General features: G+C 37.9%; 3 protein-coding genes across 4 annotated transcripts; 2 read left to right on the forward strand and 1 right to left on the reverse strand.

The window, feature by feature from the left end:
- Window positions 1-1,495: 1,495 nt before the first annotated feature.
- On the reverse strand, window positions 1,496-19,683 carry LOC108136978. The gene is made up of 3 exons (XM_017258470.2): window positions 19,262-19,683; window positions 13,570-13,826; window positions 1,496-2,566 (listed from the first exon to the last, which is right to left on the reverse strand). Exons 2-3 carry the CDS (start codon window positions 13,628-13,630, stop codon window positions 2,421-2,423), a joined length of 207 nt encoding a protein of 68 aa, XP_017113959.1. The 5' UTR covers window positions 13,631-13,826; window positions 19,262-19,683; the 3' UTR covers window positions 1,496-2,420.
- On the forward strand, window positions 5,882-8,538 carry LOC108136976 (protein I'm not dead yet 2). Its single transcript, XM_017258467.2, has 13 exons — window positions 5,882-6,010; window positions 6,065-6,182; window positions 6,242-6,358; window positions 6,526-6,674; window positions 6,732-6,846; window positions 6,899-6,954; window positions 7,011-7,136; window positions 7,189-7,524; window positions 7,595-7,689; window positions 7,746-7,832; window positions 7,887-8,080; window positions 8,143-8,280; window positions 8,339-8,538. The coding sequence occupies exons 1-13, from the start codon at window positions 5,997-5,999 to the stop codon at window positions 8,477-8,479; spliced, it is 1,686 nt and encodes a 561-aa protein (XP_017113956.1). The 5' UTR covers window positions 5,882-5,996; the 3' UTR covers window positions 8,480-8,538.
- Window positions 8,629-12,368, forward strand: LOC108136977 (protein I'm not dead yet 2). 2 transcript variants are annotated; one of them, XM_017258468.2, is made up of 13 exons: window positions 8,629-8,749; window positions 8,808-8,940; window positions 8,990-9,106; window positions 9,306-9,454; window positions 9,504-9,618; window positions 9,925-9,980; window positions 10,039-10,164; window positions 10,228-10,563; window positions 10,633-10,814; window positions 10,909-11,102; window positions 11,188-11,565; window positions 11,659-11,783; window positions 11,841-12,368. In XM_017258468.2, exons 1-11 carry the CDS (start codon window positions 8,742-8,744, stop codon window positions 11,440-11,442), a joined length of 1,671 nt encoding a protein of 556 aa, XP_017113957.1. In that variant the 5' UTR covers window positions 8,629-8,741; the 3' UTR covers window positions 11,443-11,565; window positions 11,659-11,783; window positions 11,841-12,368. The 2 variants fall into 2 exon arrangements, with proteins under 2 accessions (XP_017113957.1, XP_017113958.1); XM_017258469.2 differs by having other exon boundaries at window positions 11,188-11,514.
- Window positions 19,684-20,229: the final 546 nt, after the last annotated feature.

Here is a 20,229-nt window from a genome sequence, read left to right on the forward strand (position 1 = left end):
AAAATATGTGCTCCGCGTGTCCTTTCAATCTGTTTTTTATTATGGTCATCGTAAAATTTATTGTTGCTCTTTAAGCGTGTCTGCGTTTTTACGCTGGAATTTTTTTTGCTTAACGGATAATTAGTAAAGTTTTTATCCTTCCATTTTTCGCTTTCCATGGCTATTGTTGATGATGCACTATTAAACTACATTTCGGTGGTTGAGTGTCAAGTTAACTTTTGTGTTTAGTTTGTGGTCAAAGTTTTGTGCTGTGAAAAGAATGGATTCTTTTGCTGGAGAATAACACATTTGAAATAGCAATAGAAAACAAAAACTTTTAAATAAACATAACTTTAACATTAGAAAAAAAAATTAAATATGACATAATATCCTTTTTTATGAAGAAAATCTTTCCATACAGTATTCATGCTGTGGCGTAATTCATCGTAAATCCTTGAACGGAAAATCTTCTCAGGGTTAATTTTCCATGTCAATAGACCCATTTAGTCATAAGTAATTCGTCTGGCTTTGCCGTAAGTGCCTTCTAGCCGAAGGATATAACAAGACTCGGTCGCCACGTGGTTGCCAGGCAATTGATGAGCTCTCATCATGGCCTACCAATTTGTCAAACGATAATTTCTGGTCCAACGAATTTTGTCATTTATCAGGTATTTAATTTTTAAAAGCACTACCAGGGGATAAAGGCCCCAAACCCCCCAAAAACCCGAGATATTTGTTTGCTCTTAGGCCTCTTGATGTGCCTAAAAAAAGCAGGAAAAACAACAACAAAACTCTGGGAAACCGATGACGGAGGTTGTCTAAGCTGATTAACATTGAGTTCCCGACACATTGCCCAAAAAGGCGGATGTGTGTCGGTTTTTATTTGGGATGTGAGCCGGAATACGTTTTATATTGAACATACATATATTTTTTTGTGGCCTTCCGGCCGAAAAGACCCTTAATTTATGCTCACAGCTCAGCTCAGCTTGTGGAAAGACCTTTAAAAGTGGTCCATTTTGCTCTAATTTAATGCCAACTCTTTCTGGCCTTTATCTCCAGTTCGGAATCGCTTTGCTACCACGATATCGCAGGACGATTTCTTTTATTGTTCCTTTATGCTTTGTTCGTGTGCATTGCACCGAGTTTCCCTTACTGTTTTTGTTATTACAGCCTCGAGCTACGGTCTTAAGCACCCCCTATCCAAAAAAAAGGAAACAAACAGAAACAGAAAGCAGACAAAAAGGACAAAAAAAAAGGATATAAGAAAAGTCACTCACTAGCTGGGAATGTCTCTGTCCCTATCCATTGGTTGGTTAAATGCTCCCGCGCTGTCAATATTGGAAATTGGAATATTTGTGCCAGAACACACACAGAATAAAGTTAGAGCTTCGTAAAATGTTAATAATTAAAATATTAAAAATATAAAATAAAATATTATTTACAAAATGTATTCGAATGAACTTTTATTTGTTTGTTTACTGGCAATACTTTGAAACTAAAAATAAATTATTCTTTACCATTTTTATTTCAAACTCATTAAATTAAAAAATAAAAGAAATTTGTTTGCATTGTTTTGTAATTTTATCCAGTTGTATAATAATGTCATGTTTAAGTTAAAGCTATCAATTTCAGAACAGTTTTTCTCAGTGTTGCATATGCACAATGTTTCCACCATTCAGTTTTGGAAGGCAAAGGCAACAATATCGACACCGCGCACTTGCAAAAGTATCGCTTATATTTCTTTCGCTGCCATTATTGCGTGTGGCGAGGTTTCGGTTGGCTCCTTTTTATTATTCCCTCTCGGTTTGACAAACAAAAGGTTGCTGCATGGTGGAGACCTCAAGTGCATTGCATTTTAAATTGAAATTTCAGGGTGCGGCATAAAAATTCGAATTTATTGATGTCCTAAAAATTTCTTTGTCTGCCAGAGCAAAATAGTGCAAAATTTAAAAAGTGCTTGCCAAACACAAAGCTATCCTTTGTGCTGATTATTTTCCTAACGACCTCTAAAAAAATACGACCGAAAGAATGGCGAACGCGAAAGACTAATTGGCTGGACAAATGTCAAGTGCCAAATGGAACCCACTGTGCACAGTGGCCAAACAATAGAGCCATGTTTCCTGACACTCGAGAAACTGCAACTGTGGCAAAACCAACAGAGATGGCGAAACGTTTAAACAGAACAAATTCCACTGCCTTCCGATTTGTATACGTGTCTGCTTCTGGGGGCTTCTGGGGGGAAAATGGGGCCCGGTTGCAGCCACTCTGGGTTATTTTTGTTGGCCAACTAAATCGTCAACGTCAACATTGTCGCAGACCGTGTTGACATTTAGCCTTGCAGTGCCACCGCTGCACAAGAAAACAAACACAGGACAAAAGAAAAGGAAGCCCCATCCTACGGTGCCGAGTCCGAGTCCGACTCCGATTTCGATGGATGCCCCTTAGGCATTGATATAATACTCCCGCTTCTTCTGGCATTTCTCATACGCAATGTAGCACAGGGCGATGGTGATGAGGACCAGTATGGTAATCCCCATTATGATGCTGACCAGGATAATCTCGTCGTTGATGCTCTTGTACGAGTGACCTGCAAAAGGAAAAAGAAAAGGAGAACGATTCAGAGGCCTCGCTGACAAATTACCGGCAATTATTCTTGTCAGGTGGAAAAGTGGGTGGGAAAAAAAGATTATTCCCTGCTGTTGTTTGCCAATCAACTTTTCTGGTTTAAGAGCTCCATGCATATTCAAACAATGCGGAAAACAAAAAAATTTAGTCGGACCATGACAAATGCCATTGTTGTAAAGAATAAACGATGACCATATGCCAGAAGCAATCTGGATGACAACCCACGCACACACAAAAGAGACATAAAAATTTGCCATAAACAAAAATAATATAAAAATTGGATTTCCAATTCATATTTTCATGACAGCAGCTGCTTTTATATGTTTTATGAGCTCGCTACATACGGTTTGGATTATTAACGCAATTATCGGGACAACAACATGTTCGAAATGCTTGCATGTCTGGGATTAAGTTTTAATCTTGATTTACGTTTGAATTAATCGAATCTAATAGGCTTACCGACTTACCAACAAAAAAATAATGAAAATATAACTGATCTGAAGTTATAAAAAGTATATTTTACCCAACAAAGGGAAGGCAGTTTATTTCAAATATCATAATTTATTAAAACATACAAATTTAAGAATTTTATAAAAGTTTTTATTATAAGTTTAATATCTTTTGATATAACGACTCAATCATGTCTCAAATTTTTAATTTGATTTTATCATAATAATTCTCATCCCAGCATTTTAAGCCTTATTTATTGTATAATTTGTTTAAAAATTTGCATTGCGGTTTAATGAAGTGCATGTCATTAGGATTAAGAGGCTTGGCTCTAATTATGTGTCATTTGCAAATTTAAATCATTCATTTAAAACGCGGTTGGTGGAATTTCAATTTGGCGTAACCAAAACCATTTCCACTCTGCCGACTTTTTGCAAATAGGCTCTTATTGTTCGGCTCCATTTGGGCCAGATGTTTGCTTTATGGGTAATTTAACACGTAATCGATGCCGAGCATACTCACTTGCCTTCAGCGGTCGACACACATCAAACAAATTAAAATCTTGTTTACAGGCAGCCAAAGCGACGCCGTCACAGATTTGTTAATTAGAAGGTTCGTATTACGAAGGCTTAAAGCCCAATGGCCCATTGCCCAAAGCTATGGCTAACCATAAAACTCCCTTTCTGTATAATGTAGTATATGGTATGTACATAAAATATATGCATGGTCTGGCATACGAATGTTTTTGCGGTTAATGTGCCTGATTGTCGTCATCGAGGCGTTGAGGCGTGTGATTCATGGTTCACAGTTCACGGTCACTCGGCCCAGATAAATAGGCAATCATTTCGATTGCTTTCGCATAGCCAAAAGCCTCACCTGCTGGGCAGGCTATAAAATTCAAGTGGATGCAAAAAATGTTGTGCAATTTGCCTAGAGATCAGCAAGATTTATGGAAGAGTTTTATTCCCAAGCCATGTTAATCATAGACGCTTAAATTCCATAAAACACGTATTGAAACATAAAATATACAATTTGAATGGTGATATAAGCTACTTAGATCCACTTTAAAACTTATTTTGAGTTTCCCATAATAATTAATCTTCTGAATTTTATGTTACCAAGTTGTGGTGCTCTACATTAGTATGTATGTGTACTTCTCCCGAGAGTGTTAATTAGTAGAGAAAATATTTTGTATAGCATGCAGGATGAAATTGCTGCCGACAAATTTGACCCATATAGAACGGAAAGCGTGAACCCAAACTCCTGGCAAAAAGCTCCAAAGCGGAAAAATAAGTTAAGCTTTTGATCAGTGTTTCTAGACAACACGTAGAGAAAATCAAGAGCAGCCAAATAAGATTGTACAATGGGATTTTGTTAAAGACTACATACGAACGAGAATTTTTAATCAGAAAATAAATAAATAACTGTGCACAAAAATAAAATATGAAATCAAATATAAAAAACTCATGACATAATTGTATTAGGCACAAAAAAATAAAACAACGCAAAATTGTGATTTACATAATTATTAATGCAGTTCAATAAATAAATTATAATAAATTATATTAATGACAGCTAGGAAAAGAATTGGTGACAGCACTCTTGGAGTAGATAAAGTTTAATGATTTAGAATCGAATAAGCCACAGGGATATTTCGTTTTAAGTCAAGGGAAATGGAAGTCTCCCAAGAGTTTCAAAACTATAATATACCAATTAAGAATAGCTTTGAACCGACAATTGTATCGTTAGCCACTTTGGCCATTCTGCAAAAGTTTTCAATGGCATTCAAGTGCGGTCGAAGTTTTTGAACTTTTGCTATGTATACACTCCTTGGAAACTGTTCAGACATTTGTAAGTTTTATATTTCAAGACCACGAATTTGCGGTTGCTTAAACCATCAAAAGCGCGACAAATGTTGGGCATATAGAATAATAATTCATGGGGAGCCCTAACCGAAATGCCTGACAAAGTTCAGGCTGTCAAAACGTAAGTTATGATAGCGTGAAATATGCAAAACGAATGCAAGAGGCGAACGCCTCATCCGCAAATTGAAATACGAAATGGAAACTGTCGGTGCCTGTGGGCAAAAACAGGGCTAAACTGAGCGTAAATTATTAAGGTTCACGAGTGGATGAGCCTAACCGTTTTTCGGTGCTCCGGCCAAGGACACATGTCCTGCCAGCCGATATGTATCAAATTCCATTTATTGTTTTCTTCCCGACCGAAAATACAGTCAATAAAGTCATTTGACAGATTATGTGAATAGACAGAATACAAAAGATATAAAAGTAGGGGTCTCACACTCGTCTAGCATTATGTAATATCCTCTGGCAAGTGTGTTCATAGTTCGTGCGTATGTGTGCGTCCTGTTTGTGCTGTCTCTGACATCTTTCGAAATGTTTTGTGGCCACAAGGATTTGCCCAACATTAAGGAATTTAATTTAGGCCAGATTGAAGCAGGACTTCCAGAGCACTCAAACAAGAATGCGACCGCCTGAAGTAAATATTTAATGATGGGCACCGCGAAAAGAACACCATAATTTTGTGGGACCGTAATTCAATACGCATTGTTGATTGTTTATTATTTTTTTTTAATGTTCCTTTAAAATATTTTGCGTTATTATTAATATTGTACGAAATAGGTTGCTCTTCTTATTTTCTGTGTAGCTCTCTTTAATTTCCATTTGACCTTCCTTGATTGTGGAATTGTAAGGGTTCGAGAGAAAATTATCAAATAGATGTCATCAATGTGTGTTGAGATATAAATTTCTATTTATAAATTGACGCTTATTTTCGGGATACAAAAAAGAGCATCGAGGACACTGGCCTTGAAGATGTTAGAATAACTTAGTGCTCCCTGCTCTTTAGGTCAGAAATATTTTTCTTACAAATATTTAACTGGGTTTCAGGCCACATTCAAGCTTCAGGCCTGAAGACCAAACACGATGGCAGAGCCAGAGTAAAGTGGAAAGTAGCTCAAAGAGCCGAATTACTTATATCCCGAATTCCTTAGACCCAGGAAGTTTTTGCTGCACCGCTGCTGTATGTTCCACTGGAAAGGAAAGGCCATCATTATAATACCCCTAATCATATTGCCGCTTCTCGTGATGGGTTTCAAATACAACAAGGCGGTAAGTTAAAGGTTATTTCCTTTGGATTTGCCGTAAAACATACCGAATTAATGTGTCAGGAGTACAAGTGTATGTACCTCATCGTTACCATGGCTCTCCTGTGGATTACCGAAACCCTACCAATCTACGTTACTGCATTTTTTCCCATTGTCTTTTGCCCATTGTTGGGTCTTGTGGTGAGTAAAATTTACTATATTAATTCAATTGATAGCAAGGAAGTTGCCTTACAAATCCAGTTTAATGTTTAAAAATTATATTTAAAAATGTTGTACCATTACATAACAGAAGTTAGAATAATGGGATTTCTTAAAAACCTTTGATATTTATACAACTTTGTTTTTAGAGCATAGAGGTAGTGTGTCAACTGTACTTCTCCAACACCGTTGTCATGTTTCTGGGCGGTCTTATTGTGGCCTTGGGTATAGAGTATTGCAATCTGCACACTAGAATCGCCCTGAGTGTCATCCAGATCGTCGGTGGAAGTCCAAGGCGGTAAGAATTATTTAAATTATTATTATTATTATATTCATGAATACTTTCGTCTTCTAGGTTATTTGTAGGACTGATGAGTGTTAGCGTTTTTATGGGATTGTGGATATCGAACTCGGCCGGAACGGCCATGATGTGTCCCATTGTCAAAGCGGTTGTCAACGAAATGGAGACCGTAAGTATTGCGGTATTCAAATATAACTTTACCACCATTCTTGTATTTGCAGAACAATATATACCCGGTATATATGACACAAGAAGAGGAGCCAGTAGGGGAAGGCGAGTAAGTTATGGTGAATCTTAAATCGGATTATTATTTTTTCTGCCAAATTCCTGCAGACCACCACATCCGTCCAAGATTACCATGGCCTTATACATTGGCGTGGCCTACGCCTCCACAATTGGCGGACTGGGAACTCTGATTGGAACCGGCACGAATCTGGTCTTTAAGGGCATCTACGATCAGTAAGATAATGCATCTGATTAGGCCGAAATCAAAGTCGGGCTTTTTCCGCAGGCGATTTCCCACTTCCGAAGAGGAGGTCACATTTGCCAACTTCATGATGTTCTCGATCCCCATTTTGGTGGTTTGCAACATAACGCTGGTGATCATCGCTATGTTGACAACTCACATGGGCTTGTTTCGACCCAAAAGCAAGACGGGCTTGATCATAAAAGAGGCTTCCGCGAATCGAAAGTTATTGGAGGGTGTTTTAAGAGAGCGTTACAAAAGCTTGGGCCCAATGAGCTGCCACGAGATCCAAATGTCCATCTTCTTTGGTCTCATGATCATAGTCCTTTTTAGTCGCAAGCCAGGTTTCCTTCCAGGATGGAGTGAATTTTTCAATGCCAAGTAGGTGCCCGATTACAGAGATAGAAAACATAAATTCAAAAGTTTAGTCAATTTCTTACATCCACTTTAGGCCAATGGGTAGTTCAACTGGAATGTTTGTTATCGTTCTTCTCTTATTTGTCCTGCCAACCCAATATGTGTTCTTCAGATACTGTTGTGGCAAACGTGAGTCTCTCTAGTCCTTCAGCAAATTCAATCCCATTTAACATCCCGAATTACAGCTCCTTTTCCCGGCCAGGCCCTAGATGCGTTGTTATCCTGGAACTATGTGCATGAGAAAATACCCTGGGGTCTAGTGTTTCTGCTGGGTAGGTTCCTTGGATTTGTTCAAATATATTGTATAATTTTCCATGTTATTTCAGGTGGCGGATTCGCCTTGGCCGAGGCCAGCAAAAATAGTGGTGTTAACGTAATGATAGCCAGGGCCATGCAAGTCCTTATCGGAATGCCATCAATTTCGGTGCAGTTAATCACGATCGTCCTAAGCATGTTTTTCTCCACCTTTAACTCAAGCGTGGTCATTGCAAACATTGTTTTACCGATTTTATGCGAAATGGTGACCTAAATAATCATTTATACAATCTAGCATCATGCCAATTGATCCATTAACCCATACAGGCCCTCGTCCTGGAAATGCATCCCTTGGTTGTGACTCTGCCATCTTGTTTGAGCCTCAGTATGTGCTACTTTCTACCGGTGAGCACGCCCCCAAATGCAATTGTTTGCAATTATGCCAACATCAAGACCAAATACTTTGTGAGTGGAGCATTTTCAAATGCTGTCGTGACACCCATTTTGAACTCACTTTTTCTAGGCCTGTTGCGGAATACTGCCCACTATTATTGGATATTGGCTGGTTATTTTAAACACGAACACTTGGGGAATGATTATCTTTCCGGAATCCAAAAGTTTCCCAGACTGGGCCCAGGAAATTAAGAACCAGAGCAAAATCTGATGAAGAATATTTTATTAAAAAAATGTTCTCAAAATTAAATTGTTAAACTGTTATCTTAACAGAATGTATGAATATTTATTTTAGTAAAATGGTGATAGTAGATATAATTGGTAAATCCAAATCTAGATTTGTTGAAAATATAGCAAAGGTATTAAGGTCAAACGAATGATTTAAAAGTTATTCAGTGAAAGAGTGAGCTATGAGAAATTTGTGTTCATAACTACAAGATATACTTTACAAAAGTGGTACAAGTCACAACAAAATGGCTGAGTAAGTTTTTGAAAAACCGATTTGCGATGACCAGCTGACTTTAGATATTGTCTTGCAGTGCTAACAATAAAATAGGAAGTGGTCGGGCAATAAAAAACTGTTGCGGCTTCCATTGGAGGGGCAAAGCGTCCATCATAATACCCCTCATCACGTTGCCGCTGCTGCTATATGGATTTATGATAGATAAAAAGGTAAGTAAAATAGACCACATCCCATAGTGACTCATTTCCGCTCTCGAAGGCATGGCTATGCATGTATTTGGTGGTCAATATGGCGCTCTTCTGGGTTACGGAGGCCATTCCTTTATATTTGACCGCCTTGTTTCCGGTTGTTTTTTTGCCAGCTTTTGGAATTTTGGTAAGTGTTTGTGCCCAAAATTTGTACCTTTTCGTGATCGCCCTTTAAAGCTTTACTTAAATTAGTGGATACCCCATACTAGTGTTTTTTAAACATGCTTTAATTATTGTTATCAAGAATTACTTCAATCAATTTATATCTAAGTTTCCAATTTGTTTAGCATAAACCATTACAATTAATCTCGCTTTCATTTTCAAAGCCGTCGGAGAAGGTGTGCAGCTTTTACTTCAGCGATACCGTGGTCATGTTTCTAGGGGGCTTGTTGATAGCTTTGGCCATTGAATATAGCAATCTTCATCAGCGCATCGCACTTACAACTATCCTAATAGTGGGCTGCAGTCCAAGGCGGTAAGTCTCTGACCAAAAGTCGATTGCCAACTAAGATCGGTCCCAACAGCTTGCACTTCGGTTTAATCATGGTAACCTGCTTCATATCACTTTGGATCTCAAACTCGGCAGCCACCGCCATGATGTGCCCCATTGTCAAGGCAGTGCTCAACGAAATGGATGCGGTAAGATCTTTATTATTATTTTGATATAACATGGTTTATCTAAAAACTAAATGGATCCGATAAATATATTTCCTATTATATTTCAAGGTGATATTTTGTGTAATCTTGTAAATGGAGCTCACATTTCCATTCCAAATTATAAAGTGTTTGTTGAAGACTTAAATAAATAAAAATAATAATTAAATAAAATAATAATTAATTAATAATTAAAAAAATAGACTAAAAATATAGCTTAAAATTGAAAAAAACCTTTTTTGAACTTTTTCGCCATTTAGTATATTAATTAGGGAAACTTTTTTTTTTTAGCAAAATATTTTTGCTATCTATAAGTCACAGGAAGAGGAGCCGGTGGAGGAGGGCGAGTAAGTGTTGAATTTTCGCAGATAGGAACATATTTTACTCATGGTCCTGCTATCTCAGCCCACCGCACCCATCTACCATCTCGTTGGCCTTCTATTTCGGCATCGCGTATGCCTCGTCAATCGGAGGCTGTGGAACCCTGATCGGAACTGGAACAAATCTGACCTACAAGGGCCTATACGATACGTAAGAATGGGTTGATATTGTCGGTTATTGTGACGCCATACCCAAACCATTGATCCTCCATAGGCGCTTTCCGAACTCCGAGGAGAAGGTGGACTTTCCCATTTTTATGGCATACGCCTTGCCATTTGTGGTCGTTGTGCTCATCATTCTCACATTCCTTTCCCTGCAAATCACCCACATGGGTCTCTTCCGGCCCAATAGCAAGGTGGGCCAGGAGGTGAAAAAGGGCACCGAGGGTCAGAACGTGGTCAAGGCCCTGATCAAGGAGCGCAAGAAGGAGCTGGGCCCAATGAGCTGCCACGAGATCCAAGTGGCTTTGCTCTTCGTTCTGATGATTTTCCTGCTTTTTACCCGCAGGCCGGGCCTCTTTACCGGCTGGGGTGACTTTCTGAATGCTCAGTAAGTTTTCCTTTTGATTGGCCATTTGATTCCCATTTACCATTCCCGTCTGTTTTCAATGAATCCTAGAAAAATTGGCAGTGGCCCGCCTGTATTTTTCTGTACCATGCTACTCTTCGCCCTGCCCACGCAGTATACATTTTTTAAGTACTGCTGCGGAAAGGCTCCGTTTCCAGGGCAGACGTTGGATGCCTGCCTCTCCTGGTTGTACTGTAACAAATATACGCCTTTTGGTCTATGCTTTCTACTGGGTATGTAACAAGAAGTTTCTTATATCGAATTTATTGATTTAAGCTAAGAGAGAAAAGGAAATAATTAAATATTTTGTCTTAATTCGTTTGGCAGGTGGAGGATTTGCTCTGGCCGAGGGAAGCCGTGTTAGCGGAATGGCCAAAATGTTGGGCGGGTCGTTGTCATTCGCTGCAAAAATGGACCACGTCTTGGTTGTCTCTATGTGCATTATAATTTCACTTTTTTGCACCGCCTTTGCTTCCAACGTGGCCATTTGCAACATTCTGATTCCGATATTTTCGGAAATGGTAAGTTGTTGACACTTTAAAGTGGCTTGGACTTATAATTCTATTGTTTGAATAATTTTTAAATAATCATTTTTTTGCGTTGTAGGCCCTGGCCATCAAAGCACATCCCATCACATTGACTTTTCCCTCTGCTCTGGCCTGCAGCTTGGCCTTTCATCTGCCCGTAAGCACTCCGCCTAATGCCATCATATCCGGCTATACGGGTCTGAAAACTAAGTACATGGCCTTGGCCGGCATTTTGCCAACATTTTGGTCCTTCTTCTGTTTGCTTTTCACCGGAACCGTGTGGACAATTGTGATCTATCCGAGTACCAAAGAGTTCCCGGAATGGGCTGAGTAGACGTTGAAATCTATCCATACAGAAACCAAAAGTCTGAGAATCCAAAAATATTAAAAAAATCTTGATGTACAAGTAAGGCTATAAGGAAAAATGAAACCCACAACCAAAAAAAAACTAAATTATGTATGCATCCAGAAAAAAATACAACTAAATCTAACTAAAACATCTAATTAAACTGTAAGAACACCAACTAATTTTAAATATTTTTCCCGACAGGCTAGTTCACATAAAATTTGCGGGATCCCAAATAACAATTCTGTCGAATCAAATTAACTACATATAACAAGAACTGCGTTTTTTGCTTTGACAGAAAATGTTATGATGTGATGGCATTGCAAAATGTAAGTACCACTCATCTTAAATTTTGCCAATGTTCCTTTATTCAATACTACTTTCAGTTCTAGGTGTTGGCCTTTGATGTCAAGCTTATTCAGTTTCTTGTTTGAAGACCAATAAATTCTTAACGCACAATTTGTGGCAATAAAAACTACACGGCGAACTTGTTTAAAAGTACAAGAGTCTTCTCTATGGCTAAATGATAACTGGGGATGAGCGGAAATCTAGCCTGCGGATGGGCGTTATAAGGACGGGCAAACTCGGTTAGCAGACATTTTGGACCAGAAGAAAACAAAAACTTTGTGCAAACAATGCAAAAAGTACTTCGGCTGGCCCTTCACCTAAACTCATTTACATTCACAGCGTTAAGGTGAGATAAAATCAAGCCAAACATCATTACTCCGAGCAACTGAATTATATTGCTTTCATGCATGAATGACATGCGGAGTAAACGAGGAACCATTTATAGCGCACAAATCCCCAGCCGACACACGCATAAACAAATAATGTACAAGCACACAAAAATTCCAATCCGAGTACTACTCATGTGTATAAGAAACGCACCGAAATAAATGTAATAAAAACCCTGACAAGCGGAATATACATACGTAATCAAGGCTCGAATAAAAACACGCTTTTCAACACTGATTACGGTGAGGCATGCGGCAGGACTTCATCAGCAGGATGTCGGGACGACGCCATCGGCGGGCCAACATAAGCCCGCCAAATGGGCGACAGTGCGGACAACGAACCACCAACCACCCACCACCCCAAAATGCCTGGAGAGAATGTACATATTATACCGTGGTTAGGGGTTGAAATAACAATGAGGCTTGTCATTTATTCATATACCAATAATAATGACAGATTTCAATGAACATAATTTTTATTATTTAGATATTAAGTTCAGTTCGTTTCGTGCAGAGAGGTGAATGGGTGTAATAAATTAATCAATCAATTAACATATTTCTTCGTATGTTTAAAAGACTGTTCACCACCTTATATGGCTTTGGAATAAATACTACTTCTTAAAACCCATAACCCGTATACAACAAAAACTCTGTACATTTCCATCGTTCGCACTACTTTACAATACTGCGCCTGTGTATGGAGCCCACAATATATTGATAAACAAAAATTAATCGAACCAGTCCAAAAGCAATTTTTATTATTTGATCTTCGACAGCTGAATTGGGACCCGGTGAGGCGTTTGCCACCTTACTCATCAGGGTTAAAATTAATTGATTTAAAGTCATTAAAACATCGACGAATGTGCAGCCGAGTCATTTTTGTTTGCATAAGCTTCTTATAGGTGAGTGAACTTTTGCCTCCTCCTAAGCTATACTGACATCGCTGTTCCCGCAAGATTTACTCATATACTTGCCAATTTGTAGATCCACCCTTTCGGGTGCTTTGTTTAAATTATAATGCAGTATATCCTGTTAAATCTTTGGATAATCAGGTAATATTTAATCATTTTTTGTTTTGCATAATTTAATTAAAATTACACTTATTTTAGTTTTTAGTCCTGTAGATGTAAGTTATTAGTAATGCGTCACAATAAAATGGAGTACCCACTCTCGAAGATATTGTAAATCAAAAGAATAAATAATTTTTTTCCATTTGTACGGACAATTGCACTTTTTACAAATACAAGAGTACCTTAATAATGGAATAAGGATATTATCATATTTTCAAAGTTAAATAACATTACCGACATAAACCACACATTTATGTCCCAATCTTATCTGGATTTCTCCGTCACTGTCCGCACTATCTTTATCTACTCACCACTGTAATAATTGTTGTCCGAATAACCATATTTGCCGGCTGTTCTGCCCCCGCCGGCCATCTTTATAGATTACTTTGTTTCCTTGGCTCGTGTTGATACTTCCTGCTGCCCTAAGCCGGTGTTGTTCTTGTTAGTTAGTTGTTAGGGCTGTCGCTGCCACTCCGGGACTATAAAACACTCAGAGCTGAGTGGTCTGTTGATCGGCTTTTTGTTCTTCCTGCTCCTGCTGTTGCTTCTGATGCTTCCGGGAAAACAACTGACAGGGAAAAGCGGAAAGGAATGCAAATAAAATCTCTGTAAGTCCAGACCAACAAATTGTTAATGACTCTGTCAGAAGCATAATGAACTTGCGTACGAAGCAGAAGTCACAAATCCCGCACCCAAAGAGGCCACGTATGCCGACGGCATCGGGAAACAGGATATGAAAATAAGTCATAAAGTGTTCTGCGTTTTGAAAAGATCAAAAATAAAGAGATTAAAAAATTCTATATATGAGAATTTTATACTTTCTTAAATTGGAAACAAATATTAAAAAAATATTAGTTTTAAATTAATTAAAATTCCAAAGAGATGAATAAAAATAGATTTTTTTAGAATTAAAGCTAAAGAAGATTTTGAAATTTAAAATTCGAAACTTAAAGATTTAACGTTCTCATGGTTCCATTTCACCAAGAGCATAGTCAACGTTGCGCATACGTGATTTTCCATACAAATTTTCCAGAGCAACGACATGTTTAATTTTTTATTAACTCTTGCAAAAGAGCTATTGAAGCATGTAAAGCTATTTTCCTTTATTCTGTTTCTGAGAACACTCCAGCTGAGCGGCTAGTCACGTTACGTATACGCAATGTCAGCATGTTTTAATTATAGCAAACACCCAAACAGAAGAGCTCGCCTCGTCTGGTCGTGTAATTATGCATATAATTAATATGCAAGTACTTATTTAATATTAACCAAATTGCTGCCACTCGAAGCGTGTCGCCAGGAGCAACATCAGGACCAACACTAACCATCGCGTTTCACTTCCAGGGCAACAATAAATTGTGTTCAATTTGTGTAATTAGTGTAAGAAGCTTTGGCAACCAAAGGTGAATGGGCGTGAGAGTGTGTGCGTGTGTGTTAGTGGGCGTGGCCAATTTACACACATAAATTGTTTCCCAGCTAAGGGAAAGCAATTTGGAAATTGCATGCACAGGGATCACAGAGGGGGTTAAAGGTGGAGGCTGTGCGCCTTTATGCCTGATGCATTTCTCTAGTTAGTCTGCTCCATTTACTGCGCTCGTGGTCTTTTGATGGGGCCAGAACAAGGGGGCGGATTGGGCCAAATGAGCTCTGCGATTTGCCATGGCAAGTGGGCACATTGCAATTTGCTGACGATAAATTCTGAGTTAAAATCAGAGCTTAGCACAAATTGGTTTTCCCTTGTTGGGTATGCAAAGTGTGGCTATAACTAAATTAAAACTTTGCGAAAGCTGTTGGAATCAAGTGGCAGAACCGTGTTATCGGATAGTTTAAAAGGCTGTTAAGCTCGAGCAATTTGTTTTAGGCAAATTAAACATGTGGACTTGTAATAAAACATTAAAAAGGTACATATGGTTTTATAGCTCAATTAAGCTAAAACCTCAAATCCAAAATATAGTTTTCATTTCATTATTTGGATATTTGTCATGCATATGTCATCAGACGTTAAGATAATTAAGTGTAATAATGGGATTTTCTATTCATTTCGTGAAATGAAAATTCATTTTCCGAAGCTTTATCTGATACACTCAGGTTTAACCATCGGCAACTTATCTAAAATAACATCATCAATCAAGGCAAGTTTGGTTGTCTGGCTAAATAGCTGTGAAAGTTTGAACAGAGTCCAACTTTTAGGACAGCTTATCTGTGTACCATATCAGATCACTCAGAAACAATCCATTTACGGCAGTGCTGTTATGTTCCTGCCAATTCAGACGAACTTTTGTATGGGAAACTTTTCTGTTGGGTAATTTCTCTCGCCTAATGCAATTTATTGACTCCCACGCACAAAAATATGTTGTAGCCTTAAATTTATTCAAATAAAAATACGCATCTTCTTTCGGGGCTTCAAATTCGATTATGAGCCAAAGTTTTCACTGGATCAGTTTTGAAAATTTCTTGCACGTACTGCGTGCAAACTCAATTACACGTTCAAAGGGCAATTCCTCATGCGCCCCCAACAACAGATTCTGGTCCTCCTTTCAAGAAAGGTGGTAAACAAATAATAATAGAAGTTTTCCGCTCTGCTGTTTGTGTGTTTTGTATTTTCTACTGCGCTGTTGTTACACACTGAGAAATACATTTTTAGATAGCTAAATTAATTATTTATATTACTAATGTTTTGGAAAAATTCTCTCAGTGAGCGCACACTATTTCTGCTTTTTGTTGTTTTTAATGTCTGTTTTTCCTTAAGTGTAGTTGCAGCTGTTGAGATAGCAGGCAAAGAATAGAGACCGCAGTCTAAGTTAGAACATATGTTGGCCAGCAGATACACACCAGCGTATAATAGGAATAAGATAAGGGGGGCAGATGGAAAAGGTGGGCCAGAATGATGGTTTCCCTGTCGGGTCCCAATAGGTTCAGCCGTTTTTGACTCTGACCTCCTGAAAAGCCAAGTGATGACCGAAAATAGCACTAAAATTGTCGCCTCTGTTTCTCTGAATTTTGTCAGGCGCTTTCTATCTGTGTGTGGCCTCACTGGGGTGTGTGTTTATGGTGGCTTTTGTGTGTGAGGTGACGGTTTGCGATGCTGTACGAGTATATGTGTGGAGTACGCCACATCCTGTTTCCTGGGCATGGCGTGTGCGCACGAGTGCCATTGTCTAAATTATTTGGGTGGCGTACATTTTCCGTTGAATTTGCGTTCTCTGCACCGAGTGCCTGTCCATGGATCCTACTTCTCGCCCAGCACTTTCCGGAGAGCTCCCTTATGGCTTTTGATGGGGCACTCGACGTCCCAAAAACAATACATCAATTTGTACGTATGCACGTGGCCCGGGCGCTTGTCAAGGCAAGTGATTCCTCATGATTGGCCTAATTGTCAGTCAGGTCAGAAACACCCACACCCCTGACTACTTTCAATGGAATAAATTAATTTAGAAGTAAATGCAAGGAACAGCGGAAATATATTTTAAAAAAATAATAATGTAACAATGACAATATTATCTATTTCAATAAAAAATTACCGTTTTATAAGCTTATAAGTAAAATACATTATGGTTGTATTAAGGAAAAGGAATTTTAAAATACTTAATTTAAAATTAACCCCTTTAAGCACCATTTAAATCTTTAGTCTACATCTTAAATAAAAATTTTAGCTTAAGCATAAGCATGACAATAAAGAGTAGTATTGAGCCAATAATATTATTCTTGATTGTTTGTGTTTTATTTTTTCTAAGAATTACTTTTTCCTCCCAATATAATACGCTCTTAGAGTGTGACATCAAGCTTAGCAAGACTGAATTTAATAAAATGTGTCAACACTTCGTATGCTTGATAAGCGTATAACCAATGTCCACCCCGGCACGCACGTGTGGCTTGTGTTCCAGGTACAATATGTACACGGACTTAATTAATGTGCTAATGGATGCTTTGTTTTAGAATTTCTCATATTTATACTGTGTCGATGCCATTAAATTGGAAAATAACTGAAAACATTTTAAGTTGGTTTTAACATACTTTTTAAATTTTAGATTGATTTAAGTTTAATACAATTGCAACTTTAGATAAATGAATCGAAGAAAGTTGATGGAAATCAAGCGACACAAGTTTGACAAATAAGCGGATATCATTCTGCAAATAAATAAATCGTTGTCAGATTCGGCAAAATTGCAAATAATGACAACGTTCTACTTTGTACATTTCTTATATTGGCTTTTATTGATTTTCCGTTCATTTTATTAGAATTTTCCCTCGTAAAGTCTTCCCAAACAAATCGGTTTTCTCCTTCAACTGCAGAGGCAAACACTTTTATTTACCTATCGCATTTGACAACCTCAGTCAACCATATTTTGATCCACCAGGGATTTGGTTAGATGGTCGAACAGGCTTTGCTGTAATTAGACTGGGGAAAACTTTACGACCAAGATGTTTATTAATTGCACATGTGTGGGCAAAAATTCAAACCACCTTCCCAGCTTCACCTGTTTCGCATCTTATTTTCCAATTCCAAACAGGTCAAAGGAAAACCGACGTATTGATGGTTAGCTTGTTGTGGCTTTTCTTGAAAAATTGAAAACTCAGGAGTGGTTTAAGTGCCTTTAGCACCGATAAGCACTACAGAATAGGAAACAATGCACGAGTCGTTTGCATTTAATACGGCGCAAAGTGTTCCACTTTCCTTGAAAAATTGTCTGTATGAAGTGGGAGAAGAAGACGCTAATAAAAAATTTAACCAGGAGACGATTAACAGCTGTTTTATGACAGCACAAAATGGAAGTTTGGTATAGTTTATATTTTACTGGTCGGCACTCATTTGATTTCTTCCTTTTTAATGCAAATTTTTAGGTTGAATACCAGCGTTAGCATGCTGTTTTCATTGCCGTTTTTTGAATATTTTATAGTGCTTTTATATTAGGAAAGTTTAAATTTTAATACAGCAAAGGAAATAAATCTTTTTTAATGGACTTTTTAAAGTCAGAAATTCTTTTTTTATACGGTACTCTCAAGAGTAGAGAGAAATTATTTTAGGAAAGAAATTTGTATACTTTGCGCGTCACTTTTCACGGAAATTCCATTTAGGTATACATTTGTTTAAAAGTCAATTGAAAATAGATTCAAATCAACGTGTTTACATTCAATGTATACATAAGCGCGACTTTAAGCGAATAACTTGTTGTAATTCAAAGCTCTTTTTTGACAGCACGTTGCTTAAGTTAGCTAAAAGTTATATATTTATTGTCATAGATAATTTGAAAAATTGTCTTTTAATGCAAATATTTTATGGGGGAATATACCTAGACCAACATGTTTCTATTATCTTGAAGTACATCAAATTAAATGCGATAAAATTTAAAATTTATTTTGCTTGCAGTAAATAAATAAAAATGTTCGTAACTGCCAAGAGTTTAACGTCTTTTGAAAATCAAGTTCATGGCCACTTGTCAAAGAATCCCAATTAATCGCAATCTTAAGCAAATTGGTGAAAATGCAAATGAAGCTTTTGTAATGAGAAGCCAAACAAGAGCACATATTTATTTTTTTAGCTAAAAGCTAGCATAAGGTTGAGGAATACTTTAAAGAGTAATAAAAGACTGTTTATACTAAGATCTAAAACAATCCTGAAAAGACCCCAAGCCATTTTCAAAGTCGCATTTGATAAAAAAAAACCTTTAAATTCAATTGCCAAATCTTGGTATGCAAATGTGAGTGAGAATAAGGCTTAAATACTTTAAATAAGTTTAAAGCACAAGGGCCTCGGCAAACTTGATGGATGAATCGTAAAGTGAGAGACGAAGCATGAACTTGGCTCTGAACTGTGAAAAATGGACTGCTGATGGAAGTGTAAAAATGCCAGCGTGCAGTAAAACGTCGCCCATAAAACAAGTCGTACAGTTGCTCATAAAAATGAAGAAAAATGGTTCCAATACCACACCTGGGAGGTTGACAGACCGTCAAGATCTGCGCGCGGTATATAATTGATTTATATTGGCCATATGGCGGCGGGCTTACCATCAGCCTTTGTTGTCTGCCAACTGCCATGAAATGGCTAATTAAGATATCAGCCCACTGGCAGTCGTCCAGCAGTTGGCCGCAAATCTCACGCCTTTTTCAAATCCCTTTTTTTGAAACCCGATTTTCCGACCCGTTGGTATATAAGTCGTCCGGACAACGGGCAACACAAAAGCGCGCGAAATTACACAAACAACGAGAGGAGGGTCAAAAAGAGGACTATTTCGCGCACACACGCAGTCACGCAATACGGAGTAACCGACTCCGATTGGTCCGAGTAAATATGGCGCCAAACGAGTCGAGGATGTTGCCTTTGGGAGCCTCCGTTCGTTTCGGTTTGTGCCCTTGTGCCGCTAGCACATCTGTCCCGTCTGACGGCGTTTGTTCTACTGATGAATGGACCCACCGAAGGATGCCAGGATGCGGAAAGTTCCCAGCATGCCGTGGACCAACAGCCGGAGAGCTTTTACTACGATGCAAGCTTTTACCCCAACCACTAGGTCCGGAGTGAAGCCAAAGTCCCGCGGAAGTCGACGAATTAGCTATACCGATTAATATTTAAATATTAAACATAATTAAGGTTATTTTAACTTAAATGTTTTAGAATAAAACCCCGAGTACCCACAACTGTATGGGAAGATATTTTGATTGGTATATAATTAGTTATATCCAATCAAATTATTAAAATTTTAAGCTCCTTAAAAGCAAAGCCTGTAGTAACTGGTAATTGAGTCAACAAAATGTATTAATATATATCGATTGAATTGTAAATACTACAAAAACATAATTTTACTATATAAATGTAAGTTAAAGTTATCAAAACAAAATATATTTAAATAACTGTTTATTGCAATTTCTAAGCTTTTCGCTTAGATTGTATTAAAATGCTTGTAAAAGTTGTCATCGTATTTCTTTATGTAATTTACAAGAAGGTACAACCAGACAAGTTTATTAAAATTGAATCTTGA

This window comes from Drosophila elegans, unplaced genomic scaffold (genome assembly GCF_018152505.1).
Source record: "Drosophila elegans isolate 14027-0461.03 unplaced genomic scaffold, ASM1815250v1 contig_476, whole genome shotgun sequence".
In the NCBI taxonomy this organism is placed as follows: domain Eukaryota; kingdom Metazoa; phylum Arthropoda; class Insecta; order Diptera; family Drosophilidae; genus Drosophila; species Drosophila elegans.